Source organism: Cotesia glomerata, linkage group LG3 (assembly GCF_020080835.1).
Source record: "Cotesia glomerata isolate CgM1 linkage group LG3, MPM_Cglom_v2.3, whole genome shotgun sequence".
Lineage (NCBI taxonomy): Eukaryota > Metazoa > Arthropoda > Insecta > Hymenoptera > Braconidae > Cotesia > Cotesia glomerata.
The window spans coordinates 19,074,917-19,092,834 of record NC_058160.1 but is presented as its reverse complement, the minus strand read 5'-3'; the positions used below and the strand labels follow the sequence as shown (position 1 = coordinate 19,092,834).

Here is a 17,918-nt window from a genome sequence, read left to right as displayed (position 1 = left end):
ACCTCTTTCGTTGGTAAAGGTTCCGTCTTTCCTCAGCTAGAACTCTAAGCGGCAGAGTTCCGGAAATGACACACACTGCTACTTCTGATATCGTGCGGAATGCACTGGCTAGTCTTACAGCGCTCAGTCGATATACTGGTCCAGCTTTTCTCCATGATTCTTGCAACTTCAGCGCGTCTGCCCAAATGGATATTCCATATGTGAGCACCGATGTGACAACTGATGATAGTAGTAGTCTCCTGCTCTGCTTTGGCCCTCCGACGTTCGGCATCAGTCGTGCGAGACTAGCCCTCACTACTGACGCTTTGGCACTGACGAGTTCCACTTGCTGTTTAAAGTTGAGACGGGCATCAAGTATCACTCCCAAATATCGGATGTAAGGTTGTGATGTGATTTCTTGTTCGCCGACTTTCAGCTTGATGGTCTCTAACACTTTTCTGCTGGATATAAGCACTGCCTCAGTTTTGTGTATAGCCAGATACAGGTTTACCGTATTCATCCACCGATGGACTTGCTCGAAGGTGAAGTCGAACATGTTGTTAATTACGTCGTCTGCATATGCTACGAGTTTTACACTTCTTGGCAATTTCAATCTCAATAGGCCATCGTACATGATATTCCACAGCAGTGGACCAAGTACAGAGCCCTGGGGTACACCTCCTGTAATATCGTACTCTTTTAGACCATTCTTCGTGTCGTATTTAAGAACTCTATCGGTGAAATAGCTGGTCACTATTCTACACAGGTATTCTGGAACGTTTTTCTCTCGAAGAGCTTGCATGATGCAGTTCCAGTTGGCGGAATTGAAGGCGTTTTTAATGTCTAATGCCGCCACCAGGCAATACTTCTTTGTGCCACCCTTCCACCTGGTTCCTGCGATCGCTTCTTTAGCCGTGCTAACAACCAGATTGATCGCGTCCAGGGTTGATCGTCCTTTCCGGAATCCATACTGGTTGTCTGCCAGGAGTGGGTCGACTACTGCATCTATTCGTTGATGAATTATGCGCTCAAGTATCTTACCCGCCGTATCTAGCATGCAAAGTGGTCGGTAAGATGACGGTTCTTCTGGTGGTTTCTTCCCTTTAGGTAACAGTACCAATCGTTGCTGTTTCCACTTACGAGGAAAAGTCCCCTCCTTGAAGCATGCATTATAAGCGTCTAGGAATAATGTTGGAGCTGCCTTTATGATGGTTTTCAAGGCTAAATTAGGGATTCCGTCCAATCCCGGCGCTTTATTATTCCCTACACGGTTACAAGCCTCCAGCAGTTCTTCTTCAGTGACAGGTGGGATGTCGTCCAATTTGCCTGGCGCCAACTGGTAATCGTAGTTGCGTTGCTGTGGAAACAGTGCAGTGACGATTTTCTGAAGAAGTTGAGGACACGTAGGTGATGGCATTTGTTGTTTTTCAGGTGGGTCATAACCACCTTATAAGGCCTACCCCACACGTCTTTATCCACCTCGTATATAAGCTCTTTCCAGCATCTTCTTTTGCTCTCTTTGATGGCTTTATTCAGTTCACGACGCGCCTTTTTGTACTCTGCGATCAGCTCCACTGAGTTGGGCCGTTGATAGCCGCGCTGAGAGATTCTTCTTTTCTTATGACACTCTTTACGGAGGACGCTGATGTGGTCGTTCCACCAATGCACCGAAGGTCTCGAATTTATGCCACGTTTACGAGGCATACTGGCATCACAAGCATGTGTTACTCTCCTCATCAGGTCCTTAGTCTGTTCTTCTGCACATCCAGTGTTGATCGGATCACCATCGAGGGCTATTAGTAATGCTTCTGGGTCAAAAGATTTTACCTTCCAACCAACGATGTTAGACTGCTTGACTGGTCTCTTGGGGTTCTGGTCGCTTGATATTTCCCAGAATATCGCATGATGGTCGCTGGCAGTGTAGATGTCCAACACTTTCCAGTTGCAGTCGCCTCTGGCAAGGCTATTACGGACAAAAGTGAGGTCTACAATTGAGCTTGCGTCACCTTTGGTGTAGGTCGGCGTATCACCACTGTTGAGCAAAACCACATCTAGTGTAGTAAAGGCCTCCAGTAGTGCTTTCCCTCGTGCGTTTGTATGTTTGCTGCCCCAGTCAACTGCCCAGGAGTTGAAGTCTCCGGCTATCGCTACTGGATGGTATTGCTTCGCATCTTCGGTTAGTCGATCCAGGAAATCAGTGAAGTCAACAATGGAGAGGCTAGGTGGTGCGTAGCAGCTATAGAAGCGGATGCCTTCTACTGATACTGCTACAAAGCCGACATTGCTGTTGTCGACTGCATTTTGGAAAGAAAGCTTGCCACATGACCAGATGACAGCTTTGGATGTGCTGTCAGATTCCCAGGGTTGGGTACTCAGGTGTTTATATGGCTCTGCTATCAGTACCAAGTCCAGCTCTAATTCTCGCACAGATTGCATGAGCAGGTCATGCGCTGCTTCACAATGGTTGAGGTTGAGCTGCAATATCCTCATGCTTGTTTGTTCGTCAACTTCTGGAGCGCCTCCTGATATACCGGGCATCTGTAGGTGCCGGCATGGTGAGCCACGTCCTTTGCTCCTTGCTGGTCAGCACATATTGCACACTTGGCAGAATTTTACAGTCCGCGATACGGTGCCCTTCTTGTCCACATCTGATGCAGAGTTTAGATCGGTCTACTTGGCTTTTACATTGGGGCCCAACATGTCCAAAGTGCCAGCATTTAAAGCATTGGATAGGTCTCGTCGTCGCTTTGATTCGGCAGTTAACCCACCCAACATGGATCTTGCCGGTTCCTTCCACTAATTTTCGCGCGATGGTCATAGGTAAAGTGACTGCAGCCGTCTGCGTACCTCTGAAAGCCTTACGGATTTTTATTCCTTCTAGAGGTATCTCATGATCTTTTCCAACTTCCTCTTTCAGGGCGGCCTGGATCTCTTCCTTCGTCGTTTCTTCGTCGATGTCTCGAATCTCAATGGTCTCCTGTGGACCTTTACAGACTACCTTAGCATCGTCTTGAAGAATTCCTGTGATGGTCCTCTGCAAGGCTTGGCCTTTGTCAGCACTTTTCCTTGACAACGTGATCAGCATATCTCCGGTCATTGTCCTGCGGATCTTCTCGACGGTATTTCGAACCTGGTCTGCTGGGACATCACGCTTTATGCGGCGCAATATCTCGGAATACTTCTCTTTTTCGGCAGGGCGGATTATCAGCGCGTCAGGTCTGATCCATTTGCGCGATTTTTTCCGCTTAAGTTCCGGTCGTGGCTCCTTCGGCAATTGCTTTGGGAGGTGATCCTGCTCCGGCCTTCTCTTCTTCGATTCTACTTTTTGCCACGCGTCGACCTCCTTATTTTTGGCACTCCGTGCCGCCACTTCTTTCGGAGGACTTGGTTTTGTGTCCTTTTTCTTCATTACTTGGTTGACCGTTGGGTCAGGAGAGTTACGGTCTTTCCTCTTCCCAGACCTGACACCAGTGTCGCTTCTGTCTTCTGTTAGAGATTCACCATCGCCTTCGGCACCGGTGTCCATCTCTTCGACGGTGTCTGCGGCAGGTTGTCTGCTCTTCTTCGGTGTGACATTGGGAGTTTGCCGTTGTTGTGCCTGCCATCCGTCATCAAGTGTTCTGAACCTTTGAAGGGCGTTGACTACACCGGTTGTCTTCGTCTTGATCTCTTTGTGGATGTTGACTTTAGACTTAACAAACTCATGCAGCTCTCTAGTAAGCTTATCAAGGTGTTCCAGCGCTTGTGCCCTCTTCATCTCAGCGCTTGCTACGATAGCTGCTTGCTGGGCGTGAGCCCCGTTTTGACTCTTGTTTGTTTCCATATTTCTACTCATACTTTTTTGATTTACCAGCGCATCGTACGGAGTGGAGCGGGTTGCCATAACTAGGAACGGGTGTACCCTCGGAGATAGTACTCCTACCCCAGTTCCCTGAGGCCTAGCCGACACTTAGCCAGTCCCGGAATACACGGACGGACTAGACTCGCTCGGAGCGGTGAAGATTCCGATCTCTAACACTCACTGCGTACTTCCTGATCAAGGCCCGAAGTGGCTGGCTCCTGATCCACTGCTGCAACTTTCACCTCGGCAGAGCAAGCTCACATCAGCCGTGGCCTGCATCGTCGGAAACTACGATACAGGTTCCGGACACTCCCAGTGAGTTACAGCAGGAACCAATCGTCTTGCTAGGTCAGTTAGTGTGACCAACCCATTAAAGGGGAGTTTTGTCCACGGGAGCTTATTTTGTTTGGTTATTTTGCTTGGCTCCTACCCGCTGTACCTCATCAACTAAGAGATTAAGTGTCATCCAAGGACAGCGAGCGTTCTCCCATCCGCTCGGGGAGACGCGCCCGGTAGCAGTATCTCTTCTGCCCCGAAGTGTGTGTGTGTGTGTGTGTGTGTGTGTGTGTGTGTGTGTGTGTGTGTGTGTGTGTGTAAGTACCCGTGAAAAAATTTTCTGATCAGACTATATCAGGCCTGATATGGAAATTGGCCATATCAGACTATATATGCCTTGATATAAGTATATCAGACTATGTACTCGCCCGGGTAAAAAAAAATTATATATCATTATATTACATAATTATAAATGAAAAATGGCCCTATATAATTATGTATAATTATATATAATTATTTCCATAGGAAAAAAACAATCGGCGCGTGTGGAAATCGAGCTGTGGACCTACCGCTTGAAAGACTAATTCACTACTCGTTTACTTAAGAGACTTACTTGGAGAACAGAGTTTATTATAACTACTACTAATGCAAATCGTATACATGATCGATTCGTAGTGAACAAAATTTTTTATCTAATTTATTAATTATTGACTGTCAATATTTATATATAATAATGGTATCTATATGTAGATTTATAATCTTATCTATGTACACGTGAAATCGCAAAAATGATTCTATGATATATTGTTAAGGTACTTCGTTGCTTTAGAATTTAGAATTTCTTTGGAATTGAAAAAATAATCGAGGTAAAATCAGAATTGAAAGCTTAAATTTTGATAGAATTATTTGTTTAGTATATGGAACTATATATTGCTGGAGGGCCTGGCTAACAATTTTTGAACTTGACAAAACTAATAATTTTTGTGAAATTAAATTTTTTTTTAAGTTCCTATTATTTCATCCGAAAAATACTATATGTTAAAAGATTGTTAATCATTGGAATAACAGACTCTTAGATAGAAAAAGAGAATGTTTTATGGTAATCACAAAATACCCACTGGAGTAAAAAAAATTGTATATAATTCTATATGATTCATATATAATTGTATATGAATTATATATATATATATATATATATATATATATATATATATATATATATATATATATATTATATATACATCTACTAGCTGACCCGGCAAACGTTGTTTTGCCATATAAATAATTTCCTAGTAATTTCTAGTGTAGACAAAAAATAGCTTACTTATTGTAAGTATGTATGTATGTTAGAATGTGTATATTGTATGTATGTAAGAATGTGGTATATGCGTGAAATAAGCATGGAGCGCTGTGAACGATGAGGGAATATAAAAATAACAAAAGGCAAACATTATTTTTAAGTTATTATAATTTATTCCTTAAAATTATATATCATTAATTAAACAATTACGACAGTAACACTATTAAACAATATCAATCTCTTAATGCTATAGCGTGAACAATATTTTTTGTTAGTCCATCTTTAGCTAACACAAACAAACTGGATGGTTTACCCACTCGAGAGCATGCCACGTATAATCGTCCGTGTGAAAAACATGGTGTTCTCAAATCTAATCCACAAACAGACATCGTTTGACCTTGGGATTTGTTGATAGTCATTGCAAATGCCAATCTAATCGGAAACTGAATACGTTTGAATTGAATTGGCACATCTGTAGGTATAATAGGAATCCGTGGTATGAGTATATTTTCACGTGTATATTTTCATGCTCGATGTACCTGTTGTCGTTGTTGGTCATTTGTTCTTCGTCTATTGACTGTGAAACGGCGTGATTGTCGTTGTTCTAATCTTCTGACTTCATTGCGTTCAGCTTGTGTATCTTCTGGCTCTTCTTGATGCAATTGCGCCATTCTGACACGTGCATCAGTATTTTGTTGCTGGATTTGTTCTTCTGTTCTTTCGGATCTGCTATTTCGCAAGTTTCGAGCTTTACTTGTACTGCGGCACAAATCAGCCCCTTTGCGTTTTCTTGGCATTGCTCACTGTACAAAACATACATAAATAGAATTAATGAAATTATTTTATGATGAAAAATGTTAAAAGTATAATTAGGGCCAGGATTTTTGCCGCAGTTTTGAAATGATTAGTTTTAATTTATGAAATTATAACAAAAATATAAGTTTTATGGAAAAATTTTTCAAACAAAAGTAAAAAATTAAATTTTATGAAAACATTGTCTCTTATAATTTTTTCATACAACCAATATTTCCATTGACATTTCAAAATAAAGATTCATAATGATTGATTTTTTGGAAACTATGAAAATCTTAATTGTTCAATTACATTTTTTTAATAAAATTAAATTAAAATTACATTTTTATAAGATCAACAACATTTTCTATATAAATAAAACAAGTATACTTACAACACAAAATCCGTTGTTATAGGAAGCTCGTGTCACGTGTTGAGTACTTTTGAGGTTATAAAATCACTTGATTAACTAATCGTGCAAAATACACTCAAAATTGATAATTTAATTATTATTGATAAAATAGGAATGATTAAAAGTTAATATGAGAGTTACACTGAGATAGCAAAATAATAATTGTCAACGTTACTACTACACTTGATGCATAAACAATAATGATGGCCGACAACTGTGTAGGGAGTGAGAAAGAAAGGAGACCGGCTTCGTTCTCATCCCTACTCCGTGCTGTTTACTGGGTCAGAAGTGACACCTGTAGACATCTGGCGGGGATAACTAATTAAATGACGATTGATCAGTTTTCGACCGGAGAGGAAAAATGATTAAATTACTAAAATGGCTATTAAAAAATAAGGGTTGATCGTAGAAGGGTGAAAATTGAGGATTGTATGTATTTTTGTATGTTGTATCATAAAAAAATAGAAATTAAAAATTTTGTCTAAAAAATAAAAAAAAAATTTAGGGGTGGACTACCCCTAACATTTAGGGGGATGAAAAATAGATGTTGGCCGATTCTCATAGATACCGGATAAGCACAAAAAATTTCATCAAAATCGGTCAAGCCGTTTCGGACGAGTATGGCAACGAAAACTGTGACACGAGAATTTTATATATTAGATATAATATAATTTTAAATGAATTACATATGCTTCTATATAATTAGATATGAATCATATATAATGATATATAGTTTCTTTTACTCGGGTATGCCTTTATATGAGTACATAAGACTACTTATGTGCTGGTAAGGGTATGAGTATATCAGACTATATGAATCCATGTCAAGTTATATCAACCCTGATCAGGCATTTTTTTTTCAAGTTTATCAAAATATATATAACTTTATAAGGTTATATCAGGGCATATCAGGACCTATTAAAAAATAATGTAAAATTAGATATGAGCATATCAAGCTATATCAAGTCTGATATAGACATATCAAATTGATAAGGCTTGATCAGGCCTGATATGGCCAATTTCCATATCAGGCCATATCAGGACATATAAAAAATTAAATATGGACATATCAGATCATATCAGGCCAGATATGAACATATCAAAAATTTTTATATGGCCTTATCAGCTAATATCAAGCCTGATCAGAATATTTTTTCACGGGTATTGAAGTATGTAAGTATGTAAACCTCTCATAACTTTTGAATGGCTCAACCGATTTCATCGTGGTTGGTGCCATTCGAAAGGGCTTGACTAAACTTAGATTTTGAAAACAATTTGAACCGATTCGAACCAGTAGATTCTGAGAAATTTAAAAAAAACTACAAAGAAAATTTTTTCAAATGTGGTTTTTTTGGAATAACTTTGAAACGGCTTTTCCGATCGATTCCAAAAACTAATCAGCTCTCAACATCAAAAAACCGCGTCGAAAATTTTTTTTAATAGCTCTAAGTATCCCCTTTGAAACTCAGCCTAAGCGATTTTTTTAATTGCAATAGTTTTCGAGATTTTCAAAACATAAGTTTAAAAAATATGGAAAATAGTGAAATTTTGGATTTTGCATAACTTTTGAAAAAAATTTTTAAAATTTTTTTCATTTGGTAGAACTTCGTTATAGTTAAGAACTTAGTTATAGACGAGTTCAGGCCGTTTGCATGCCTTCCCTAGCCGGCACTGGGGTATCCAACCCCTGTACTGTAAACAATGTTTGAAAGTTCTGTGACATTTCCATATTGTTGTTTGTGTTGTTCATTTGGCACTACCCAGAGAACACGTGTAGGGTGTAAAAGCAGAACCTACAGACGCGAACAACGCTACCCTCTGTGTGTGTGTGTGTGTGTGTGTGTGTGTGTGTGAGTGTGTGTGTGTGTGTGTGTGTGTGTGTGTGTGTTTTTTTTTTTTTTTTCCTTGTAAGGGGGGGGAATGCTCTTTACGCATTCCAGGCATAGATGTTTTTTATAAATGTACTGCATAGATGTTCTGCATAGATGTTTGGCCTGGATATGTGGCGACTCGACGCAGCGTCATACTAAAACTCGACGCTGGCGCCCCTACCCACTAAACCCTAAACCCCTTTCTCTTCTATCCTCTGATCCCCCATGGTACCGCCGTAAGGCATTTCTTCGCGGGGGAAGGAATTAGCTGCCGCTCTTCCTTCTGGTGGCTAAGATGTTTTTTATTTCTATCTCCCTTCTAGTTTCTGTTTTCTGCTCTTTTTCTCTCGATGGACCGCAACTCTGTAAGCACTTCAGTGGCAAAGGTGCTCGTGGCGTTCCAGACAGCTTCTGATGACAGCATTTCTTCTACTATTGTCTCCGGTTGAATTCTCTTTTTTAGAATCTTCTCTAATTCATCGCGCTGTTGGTTAAAACGAGGACATGCAAAGATCACGTGCTCCACGTCTTCAGCGACACCTGGGCAGGATGGGCACTCCGGAGAATCGTCGTGCTTAAAGCGGTGAAGATAGGCTCGGAAGCAGCCGTGTCCTGACAACATCTGCGTAAGGTAGTAGTTAACCTCTCCATGACTCCGGTTCAACCAGTCGTCGATCCTCGGTATAAGACGATACGTCCATCTTCCTTTTTCTGCAGCGTCCCACTGGAGCTGCCATCGGTCGAAGCTGTTTTGCCGTTCTTCAGTTCTGAGCTCTTCAGCGCTTAGTTGTGTGTGTGTGTGTGTGTGTGTGTGTGTGTGTGTGTGTGTGTGTGTGTGTGTGTGTGTGTGTGTGTGTGTGTGTAAACCTGCTATAACTCTTGAACAGTTTGACCGATTTCATCGCGGTTGGCGCCATTCGGAAGGGCTTGGCCAAACTTAGATTTTGAATACTACACAGAAAAAAAGATTTCTTGACTGGAGAATAAAATTCTTGGCTCAAGTAAATTTTCGGGTGCCCAAAGGAAGACCGAAGTTGTCTTGGCCGAAGTAAAAATTTTTCTTGAAATTCTATTCTTGGTGGAAGTAATTTTTCTTAATTCAAATTATCATAAATACTTGATACAATAAATTTTTATATTAGATCAAGATTTTTAGATACTTTAGGGAAGCAGCGCCACCTACATCAGCTGAAAAAAAAATTTTCTCACCTTGAGAAAATTTTTCTCTTGAATATTTGATACCCATTTTAGATTATTTTAGCACGCAATTATACATATTGAATGAAGGAAAATGGTTCAATATTATTTGATCTTCCCATTTGACGTGTTCATCAATAAAAATATTAATGAAAATTTATTATCGAGATATTTAATTTTTTGGAGCAAGAAAAAAATTTTCTCAAGACAAGAAAATTTATTTCTGTCAAGAACTTAATTTTTTGGAGCAAGAGAAAAATTTTCTCAAAACAAGAAAATTTTCTTGATTTAAATAAATTGTCTTGGATCAAGATACGTATTTCTTGAAGCAAGAAAATTAATTTTGTTGGGATAAGTGAAATTTCTTGTGTCAAAAAAAAATTTTTTTTTCGCCCAAGAAAATAATTAGCAAGAAAAATATTTTCTTGGTTCAAGTGAACCGGTTCGGACCGGTAGATTTTGAGAAATCTCGAAAAAACTACAAAAAAAATTATAAGATAATGTCTGTGCATACCCCATGAAAAAATTGTCATATACAGGAGAACATGTGAGATTTTAATGATTGAAAAATTCAAAATGTTTAATGTTTTCAGTAACTGTGATTTTAATCAATAATTAGGAATCTATTAAACTTTATGCAGATTTATATAAGTTAATTTATATAAAAATTAATTTGAATAAATGTACTTACTTTATTGCAAAGAATCAGAAGAAATTGTACAGTATCTAACTGATAAGGAGATAATGCAAATGTCAGTGTATCGTTAAATTCACCTTCCGTCATTGCATGTAATACTTTTGTTTTTTTTTTACGAATTTTACGGCCAGTTTTTCCATGAAGCATTAACACTCGTACATACAAATCTGTAATCAACGAGTTTCATATGTATAACAACATCATCTTGGGTGGCAAGAGATTAAACAAATATAAACAATTTCAGATGAGAACTATCATCACTCTGGTCTGAAGTCTTGTTTTATCCCGTATCGCACACTATATTTTTTATATTCCTTATATTAAGCGTTATAGTTTCAATTCAATTCAATAGTTTCAATAAAAAAAAAAAAAAAAAAAAAAAAAAAAACACTTTTGAGAATTTTATATTTGAGATTTCTCGAAGTATATCAGAACATTTCAATTGACTGAAACTCTTTTGACTACAACAAACCGTGTCCTAATCACTTAATTCGTTTAAGAGTGGTGGAAAATTTTAAAACGTCGACATCTGATAAAAAAATCTGTTTTTAAATACCGAACTGAAGTTAATAAGCTTAGCTTTTTTAAAATCAATAATGAAATTTAAAAAATTTTGTTTTTACGGTAAACTAAGAAAATGTAGCACGAAATAATCATGCACAGAATAAGAAATTAAATTGAATCAAGAGAAAAATTCTTGAACCAAGAAAATAGTTTTGAAAAGTTTAATTGTCTTGAATCAAGACGAAATAGTATATTACACACCTAGGGAAGTAAAATAAGAAATGTCTCAGATCACATGTAATTATTGGCCGAGGCGAAGCCGAGATTATTCCCGCGATGGTGTTTGTATGTCTGTATGTGTTAAAAACAAATCATAAGATTTGAAAAACTGCGTCGATTGCTGCCAACCGCGTGAAAATCGGTTAATTCATTCAAAAGTAATTGCAGTTTGAAAATTTAAAGAATAGTGTTTTATCAATCTTCCATCAGACTTTTGAGCTCGAAGAGCTTCAAAGCATAGAACAGCTAACTCTTTGAGCTTGAAGAGCTCAAAATAATACATAAATTATATTTTTGAGTTCGGAGAGCTCAAAAACGTCATAAGTGCAATTTTAAGCGCTTAGGTATGGAATTAGCGGGAAGTTGCAGAGATGGCCTTTATGGTCAACCGTTTTCCTAATTTTGTTTTTCTGTGTGCATACATGTAATTTAAACTAATGGTTTGTACAAGAAATAATTTTAATTATATTTATGCATTAGTTAACAGTTTGAAAACACATACTTAACTTAGTTGATAAATTAGTGGTCGGCAAATATTTTAAATTTCGTAACTTCACAACAGTTATCGATAAACGTTCGGCGGTTGGTAAATAATTTATCGCAAGCAGAATATTTCCAAATTCCTGAAAATTTAATTTCAAAGAAAACGGTCGTCTTTATCGTCTTCTTCACTATTACTATTATTATATTTATTATTAAGAATTTAAACAGTACCTGATTAGATCGTTTCATTCTATAATTAAATATGTGTTTTTCTGGGTTTGTGAATATTTTGTTAACGTTCTTGAATGGAATTTGAAGAGTTGACAATTCAGTGTGATTAGCATATCTATCGTGATCAAAAACCGATAGCGATAAAGACCAATCCTGAAAGAATATAATAATTATAATAATAAAATAGTAAGCACTTATATTCTTTCATAATTACCTTCATAATATATGGACTAGCATCTGCGATAATAAACGTTTCTCGATATACCGGATTAACAGTGTGTCGAATACCACGTGTTCTAAAATTATGAAGTACAGTTTTTTCTTTTTTAGTCCAAGACTGCTTAATGATCTTAACAACGACATAAGGTTCTATTGCACAGTTGTATTGCTTAGGTGGAAGATTAAATAAAGCCTATAGGCAATTTATTACAATTAAATTATAATTCCATTATAGAAATAGAGTTTATCAAATTACAACCTCAATACCAATGATAAGTTTTCCTTCTGTACTCCTAGGCTCATCAATCGTTGGCAAAAATTGAAGACTCAAAGTTAATTCAGTTGGAAATTCTTTTACTTTCTTTGTTTGTTTTTGATTACTGAAATTTACTAAATTCTAAAAAATGAAAACTATTCAATAATAATTTATACAACCAATCGTCATGCTTATCCCAAACAAAAATTTATTACTTACCAACGACGATAAAGTTTTTTTCGATTCTAATTCTGCACAGTTAGAACCAAAAGACTCTCTCAATGATTCTCCATTTCTGTAAATACTTTCGTTATCGTAAAGACTTCCCAGACGCCAAGATCGATAACTTATATCACCTAATTTGATATTTCCATGTTGCTGTTCGACTTGGCTCATACAAATTGTTTTATTTTCTTCGTTTTCTAAATGTAATAATTTATTTATAAATGGTTACAATTCAAAGGTTATAAGTTATGAGTAAAAGGAAAAACTTTTTTTATAACGTCACTCTTATAAGGTGACTACTATATGTGGATTTAGAATTGAGCTCTGTCTTTAAGAACGTGTTATGTACACAAAAAAATTAGGAAAACGGTTGACCCTAAAGGCCATCCCTGCAACTTCCCACTAATTCCATACCTAGGCGCTTGAAATTGCACTTATGACGTTTTTGAGCTCTTCGAGCTCAAAAATACAATTTCTGTGTTATTTTGAGCTACATAACGCGGCTTGTCACATCGATAGCATCAACAGTTCTTAAGGTAGTTGTTGCGTGATAGGCATTTCAACAGAAAATTATGAAATTTTTTTTATCTAAACATAAATATATTAATAATTCACTACCAAAATTTCAGATCAATTGACTGCACCGTTTTTGAGTAATTAATTTTCGAAATTGCATCTTTTACACGTAGAGGTATAGAGAGATGGTAAAGTTAGTATGAAATCTTTGGCCTACTCGAGTGGTACGGAAGATTTCATACTAACTTTACCATCTCTCTATACCTCTACGGGTAAAAGATGCAATTTCGAAAATTAATTACTCAAAAACGGTGCGGTCAATTGATCTGAAATTTTGGTAGTGAATTATTATTATATTTATCTTTCAATAAAAAAAATTTCATAATTTTCTGTTGAAATGCCTATCACGCAACAACTACCTTAAGCGATCATAATGAAACTCAACATACTTTTTTTATAGACAATTACAAAGGTCAAGTTCAAATATGAACTCAATCGGTCAATTAGTTTAGAAATTGCAGGATTTTAAAATTTTGAAAATTTCACTCTCACTACTTCTCCTTTAAATAACTTTTGAACGCGTCAAGATATTCAATTTCTATAAATGCAACTGAAAGCTGAGAAATTAAGCTTCCATTTACATGCTTACATGTTTTTCTAAATCAAAAAATGTCCATGGAGATGCATCTTAAAATCATTTGTAATAAATTTTACTTTTGCAGTTGTTTTATCTACAGAAATGAAATAAAATGAAATCTACTTCCATTTCGGATGCCCAATGGCCTTTTTATCTATACTTCTATACTAATATTATAAAGAAGAAAGATTTGATTGTTTGTTTGTTTATTTGTTTGTTTGATTGCATTGAATAGGCTCCGAAACTACTGAACCGATTTGAAAAATTCTTTCACTGTTGGAAAGCTACACTATCCCCGGGTGACATAGGCTATCTTATATTATGAATAATTTGAAAATTTTTGTTAAATACCCGTGCGAAGTCGGGGCGAACTGCTAGTTTAGTCTATTACACGCTTTTAAAGACCGAGCTCGATTTTAAATTCACTTATGGTAGTCTAAAGTTGTTAACAGGAGAAACTTTAAAAACAATTTCTTTTTCTAGTCTGCATAAAACAATTTTGGATTGTGAATAAACAAAAAAAATTGTTATTTTCTAAATATCGCTTAGACGAATTGGTCGGAAAAAAACTAATATATCTTAATAAAGACAAAAGTAATAATTATGTCTCACTTCTTTTTCTTAAAAGCTCGTATCCGCAACATTTTGGTACTGAGAAACACACAATCAGAATAAGCACTGATAAAATAGTAATAATTCCGAATACTATTAATACAATTCCGCTTAGAGGTCCAAATATTTCTTCGTAAAACATTTATTTATATTAAGTAATTATAAATATTTGCAATATCGAAAAATCATCCTTTACTTTTCACAAAATTCTTTCCTCAAAATAAAGTGACAGTGCATACCATGCGATGTATTACATGGAATGTAAATGACTGTAAAGGTGAGATAATTCACTCATATAAATATTCTGACGGAAATAGTTGAAAACTTTTATTTCTTCAAATGTACTCAAACACTAAGTCTGTGATGACATATGGTTACAGCCTTAAGCTATAACCATTAACTTTTTTTTTACTTGAATACAATCTGTAAACATTTTAACTAAAATTTATTTAAAAAAAAATGAATGATTAAGTATCTTCATTCAATACAGTATTCCATTATAAAATCAATGTAATACCTATAAAAATCGTTCATTTTGTACCACCTTTATGATATATCATAATGCTATTCACTAATTATTCGCATTAAAAAAATTTATGCAGGTTCTAGCATCGATCGCATGTATCATAGAAGCTTCAGTTTAATTATTTTGATGCTTGAACTGATCAACAGATTCAACTTAATGATTATACTTCAGTCAGATTATGATTGAAAAATTGCTAACATAACTATAAATATTCTATAAAACACAAATTCCACGATATAATGATTTGTTTACAATATATTCACTTGATTTTTAAGTACGACTAATGTTACTTAACTAAAAACTACAACTGTCAAACTCAAGGTAATCTCGCAAACACAATTATGTATGTACAGATATACAATGAATGTATTAACAATCTATAGTTGTACGGGCGAGCCCACACCATTACACTTTATCTTTGTTAACTCACTGCCGACCAGATGCCAAGTGTTATAACTTAAAAGCAAACAGTTTTAATTTATCATACAGTATGCTCGATAAAATTATACCTATTTAGAGTCGTCAATAGTATGAATATCATAAAAACATTCAATCAATTAATTTAAAAAAGTATTATTCGAAAAAATATAATTTTATTAAATTTGACAATTATACGCTGAAAAATTGAACTTGTAAAGTTTATTCATCCAACTATAGAAATTACAATCCGACACTCAAAGATTCCCAAAGAGGGGACTACGATCAAAAAACATTTTGAAAATTTCTATTTTTAACTTCTCGCTAAGAAAATCGAAGATTTTCAAAAATCAGAAAGTTATTGTTTTCACCCCGTTTTTCGAAAATCGAATTTTCATCAGATCTTGACATTTTAAGGTCCTAGGAAGCGTCCCTGACTATTCCCGCGATGATGTCTGTATGTCTGTATGTATGTATGTATGTACGTATGGGTGTGTGTGTTTTTTAACTTCTCGCTAAGAAAATCGAAGATTTTCAAAAATCGGGAAGTTATTGTTTTCACCCCGTTTTGCAAAAATCGAGTTTTCATCAGATCTCGACGTTTGAAGGTCACAGGAAGCTTCCCTGACTATCCCCGTGAGGTTGTCACAGTGTCTGTATGTATGTGTGTGTGTGTGTGTGTGTGTGTGTGTGAAAGTATGTGATCCGCTTATAACTTTTGAACGGCTTGACCGATTTCATCGTGGTTGGTGCCATTCGAAAGGGCTTGACCAAACTTAGATTTTGAAAACTATTTGGACCGATTCAGATCAATAGATTTTGAGAAATCTTCAAAAAACTGAAAAAAAAATTTTTTTCAAATGTGGTTTTTTTGGAATAACTTTTAAACGGCTCAATAGTTCAATTCCAAAAACTAATCAGCTCTTAACCTCAAAAAACCACGTCGATCGCCACCAGTCCGGTCAAAATCGGTTGATTCGTTCGAGAGATATCGTGAACGAAAGAAAACCGAAAAAAGTGTTATTTCGGAATAACTCCAAAATTCCTAGCGCGATCAATTCAAAATTCAAGATTCTTTGTGAGGCTTAAAAAACTGCGTCAAATGCTGCCAACCGCGTGAAAATCGGTTTACTCATTCAAAAGTTATTGCGGTTTAAAAATTCAAAAAATAGTGTCATCAAACCCCTATCAGACTTTTGAGCTCGAAGAGCTCAAAAGCATAGGAAAACAATCTCTTTGAGCTTGGAGAGCTCAAAATAACCCATAAATTGTATTTTTGAGCTCGAAAAGCTCAAAAACGCCATTGGTGCAATTTTAAGCGCCTAAGTATGGAATTAGCGGGAAGTTGCAGGGATGGCCTTCAGGGTCAATCGTTTTCCTAATTTTTTTTCTATATGATATTTTATAATAGTAGTTCATGCTTTTTATTACGCGTATTACTTGATTATTATCAATTATCTTTATAATTTCTATTTAAAATTATTAAAAATAATCAGCACAAACTATAGCGACCCAGATTTTTAGATTTTAACTTTTTTCTTATGTAAAAAGCGGACGGCCAGAGACTAAATAATATAAGGATGCATGCTAATCTTATAATAGATGTGAAACTACAGTGAGAAAAAGATATTTGACAGCTTGCAATTACACACGCCAGGCAGCGCAAGAAAAACTTTTACATGAACTATAGCTTAAAGGGGATAGTTTGCCACCGGAAATGTATTAAATTAAAATTGTCAATTTTTATTATAATTACAAAAAATACTGAAATCCGAACAAAAACAGTTTCCCTGTAAAAAATTGCGCCAAGTCCACGTTCATAAAACTCATCTCAATAACATTTGCACTTTACAAAAAAAATTAGACTCGTTTTAATAATTTTCATTCTCTACAAAAAGATGTGAAATACAAAAAAATACCAAGAAACCGTCATAATTGGACACTGACTTAGAGCATCCTATCTAATTGTTAATTACTATCAAATAATATATGATCAATTTATCAGATAAAGCATAGACTTACTACTATTAATTTTATATTTAAGCTTTACTATAATAAAACAATTGTTATATTCATTTCTTTTTCTATGGAACCCAATTATTGGCATTGCTGTAGGGTTCAATGTACTGTTAAAATAAATAAATAAATAAATAATGTTGAAAAAATTGAAAAAAAATTTGTTGAAAATTAAAAAATAAAAAAAAAAAATTTTTATCGTACTTGGCGCGCGTCATTGAGTACCCCAAATTTTTTCGGAAGAATTTCAACTCAAGAAAAATCGATTTCGCTTGTATATATATAATCATATTATATATTTATATAGATTTCATTAGTCAAGGATACTGAACTCATTGAAAACATTGTTAATGTATTAATTATCAGTTTTAGTGAAAAAACCCGTTCTTAAAATTTTTTAGATCTTTAGTGAGAACAACTGTCAATATGGTGAATTGTGTTCAAGAAATTCTGAAATTATATAAAATTTTTTAGATTCCATTTTTTTTCAGCTTTCAGTCATTAATCTTTAATGAAAAGAACCTTATGCAATATTGCAAAAGTTTGATATTGCTTCGTTTAATTATATTAACACATTTTGATTGGAACTCACACCGCATTGTCCCAATTTAGTCGGCCATATGTTTTATTTT

General features: G+C 35.5%; 2 protein-coding genes across 5 annotated transcripts in view; both read right to left on the bottom strand.

Moving 5' to 3' along the window:
* The window catches only part of LOC123261531 (synaptotagmin-5-like), a 31,937-nt gene extending 16,652 nt beyond the window's left edge, over positions 1-15,285 (bottom strand). Inside the window, exons 1-8 of one of the 4 annotated variants that reach the window (XM_044723180.1) lie at positions 14,552-15,285; positions 14,328-14,516; positions 12,557-12,759; positions 12,341-12,478; positions 12,077-12,274; positions 11,863-12,015; positions 11,651-11,771; positions 10,360-10,532 (exon numbers count right to left, since the gene is read on the bottom strand). In XM_044723180.1, coding sequence (XP_044579115.1) covers positions 10,360-10,532; positions 11,651-11,771; positions 11,863-12,015; positions 12,077-12,274; positions 12,341-12,478; positions 12,557-12,759; positions 14,328-14,469 — 1,128 coding nt within the window. In that variant the 5' untranslated portion in view covers positions 14,470-14,516; positions 14,552-15,285. Of the gene's footprint in view, positions 1-10,359; positions 10,533-11,650; positions 11,772-11,862; positions 12,016-12,076; positions 12,275-12,340; positions 12,479-12,556; positions 12,760-14,327 lie in introns of all 4 variants that reach the window. The other 3 variants (XM_044723177.1, XM_044723178.1, XM_044723179.1) reach the window with 3 other exon arrangements.
* Positions 2,751-3,821, bottom strand: LOC123261537. The gene is made up of 2 exons (XM_044723187.1): positions 3,089-3,821; positions 2,751-3,011 (listed from the first exon to the last, which is right to left on the bottom strand). Exons 1-2 carry the CDS (start codon positions 3,812-3,814, stop codon positions 2,979-2,981), a joined length of 759 nt encoding a protein of 252 aa, XP_044579122.1. The 5' UTR covers positions 3,815-3,821; the 3' UTR covers positions 2,751-2,978.
* Positions 15,286-17,918: the final 2,633 nt, after the last annotated feature.

Coding starts and splice junctions, on each gene's coding strand:
- LOC123261537 (XM_044723187.1), bottom strand. CDS start 3,814: ATGAGTAGAAATATGGAAACAAACAAGAGTCAAAACGGGGCTCACGCC. Junction 3,012..3,088: donor TTCGAAATACCGTCGAGAAG/ATCCGCAGGACA, acceptor AGCCTTGCAGAG/GACCATCACAGGAATTCTTC.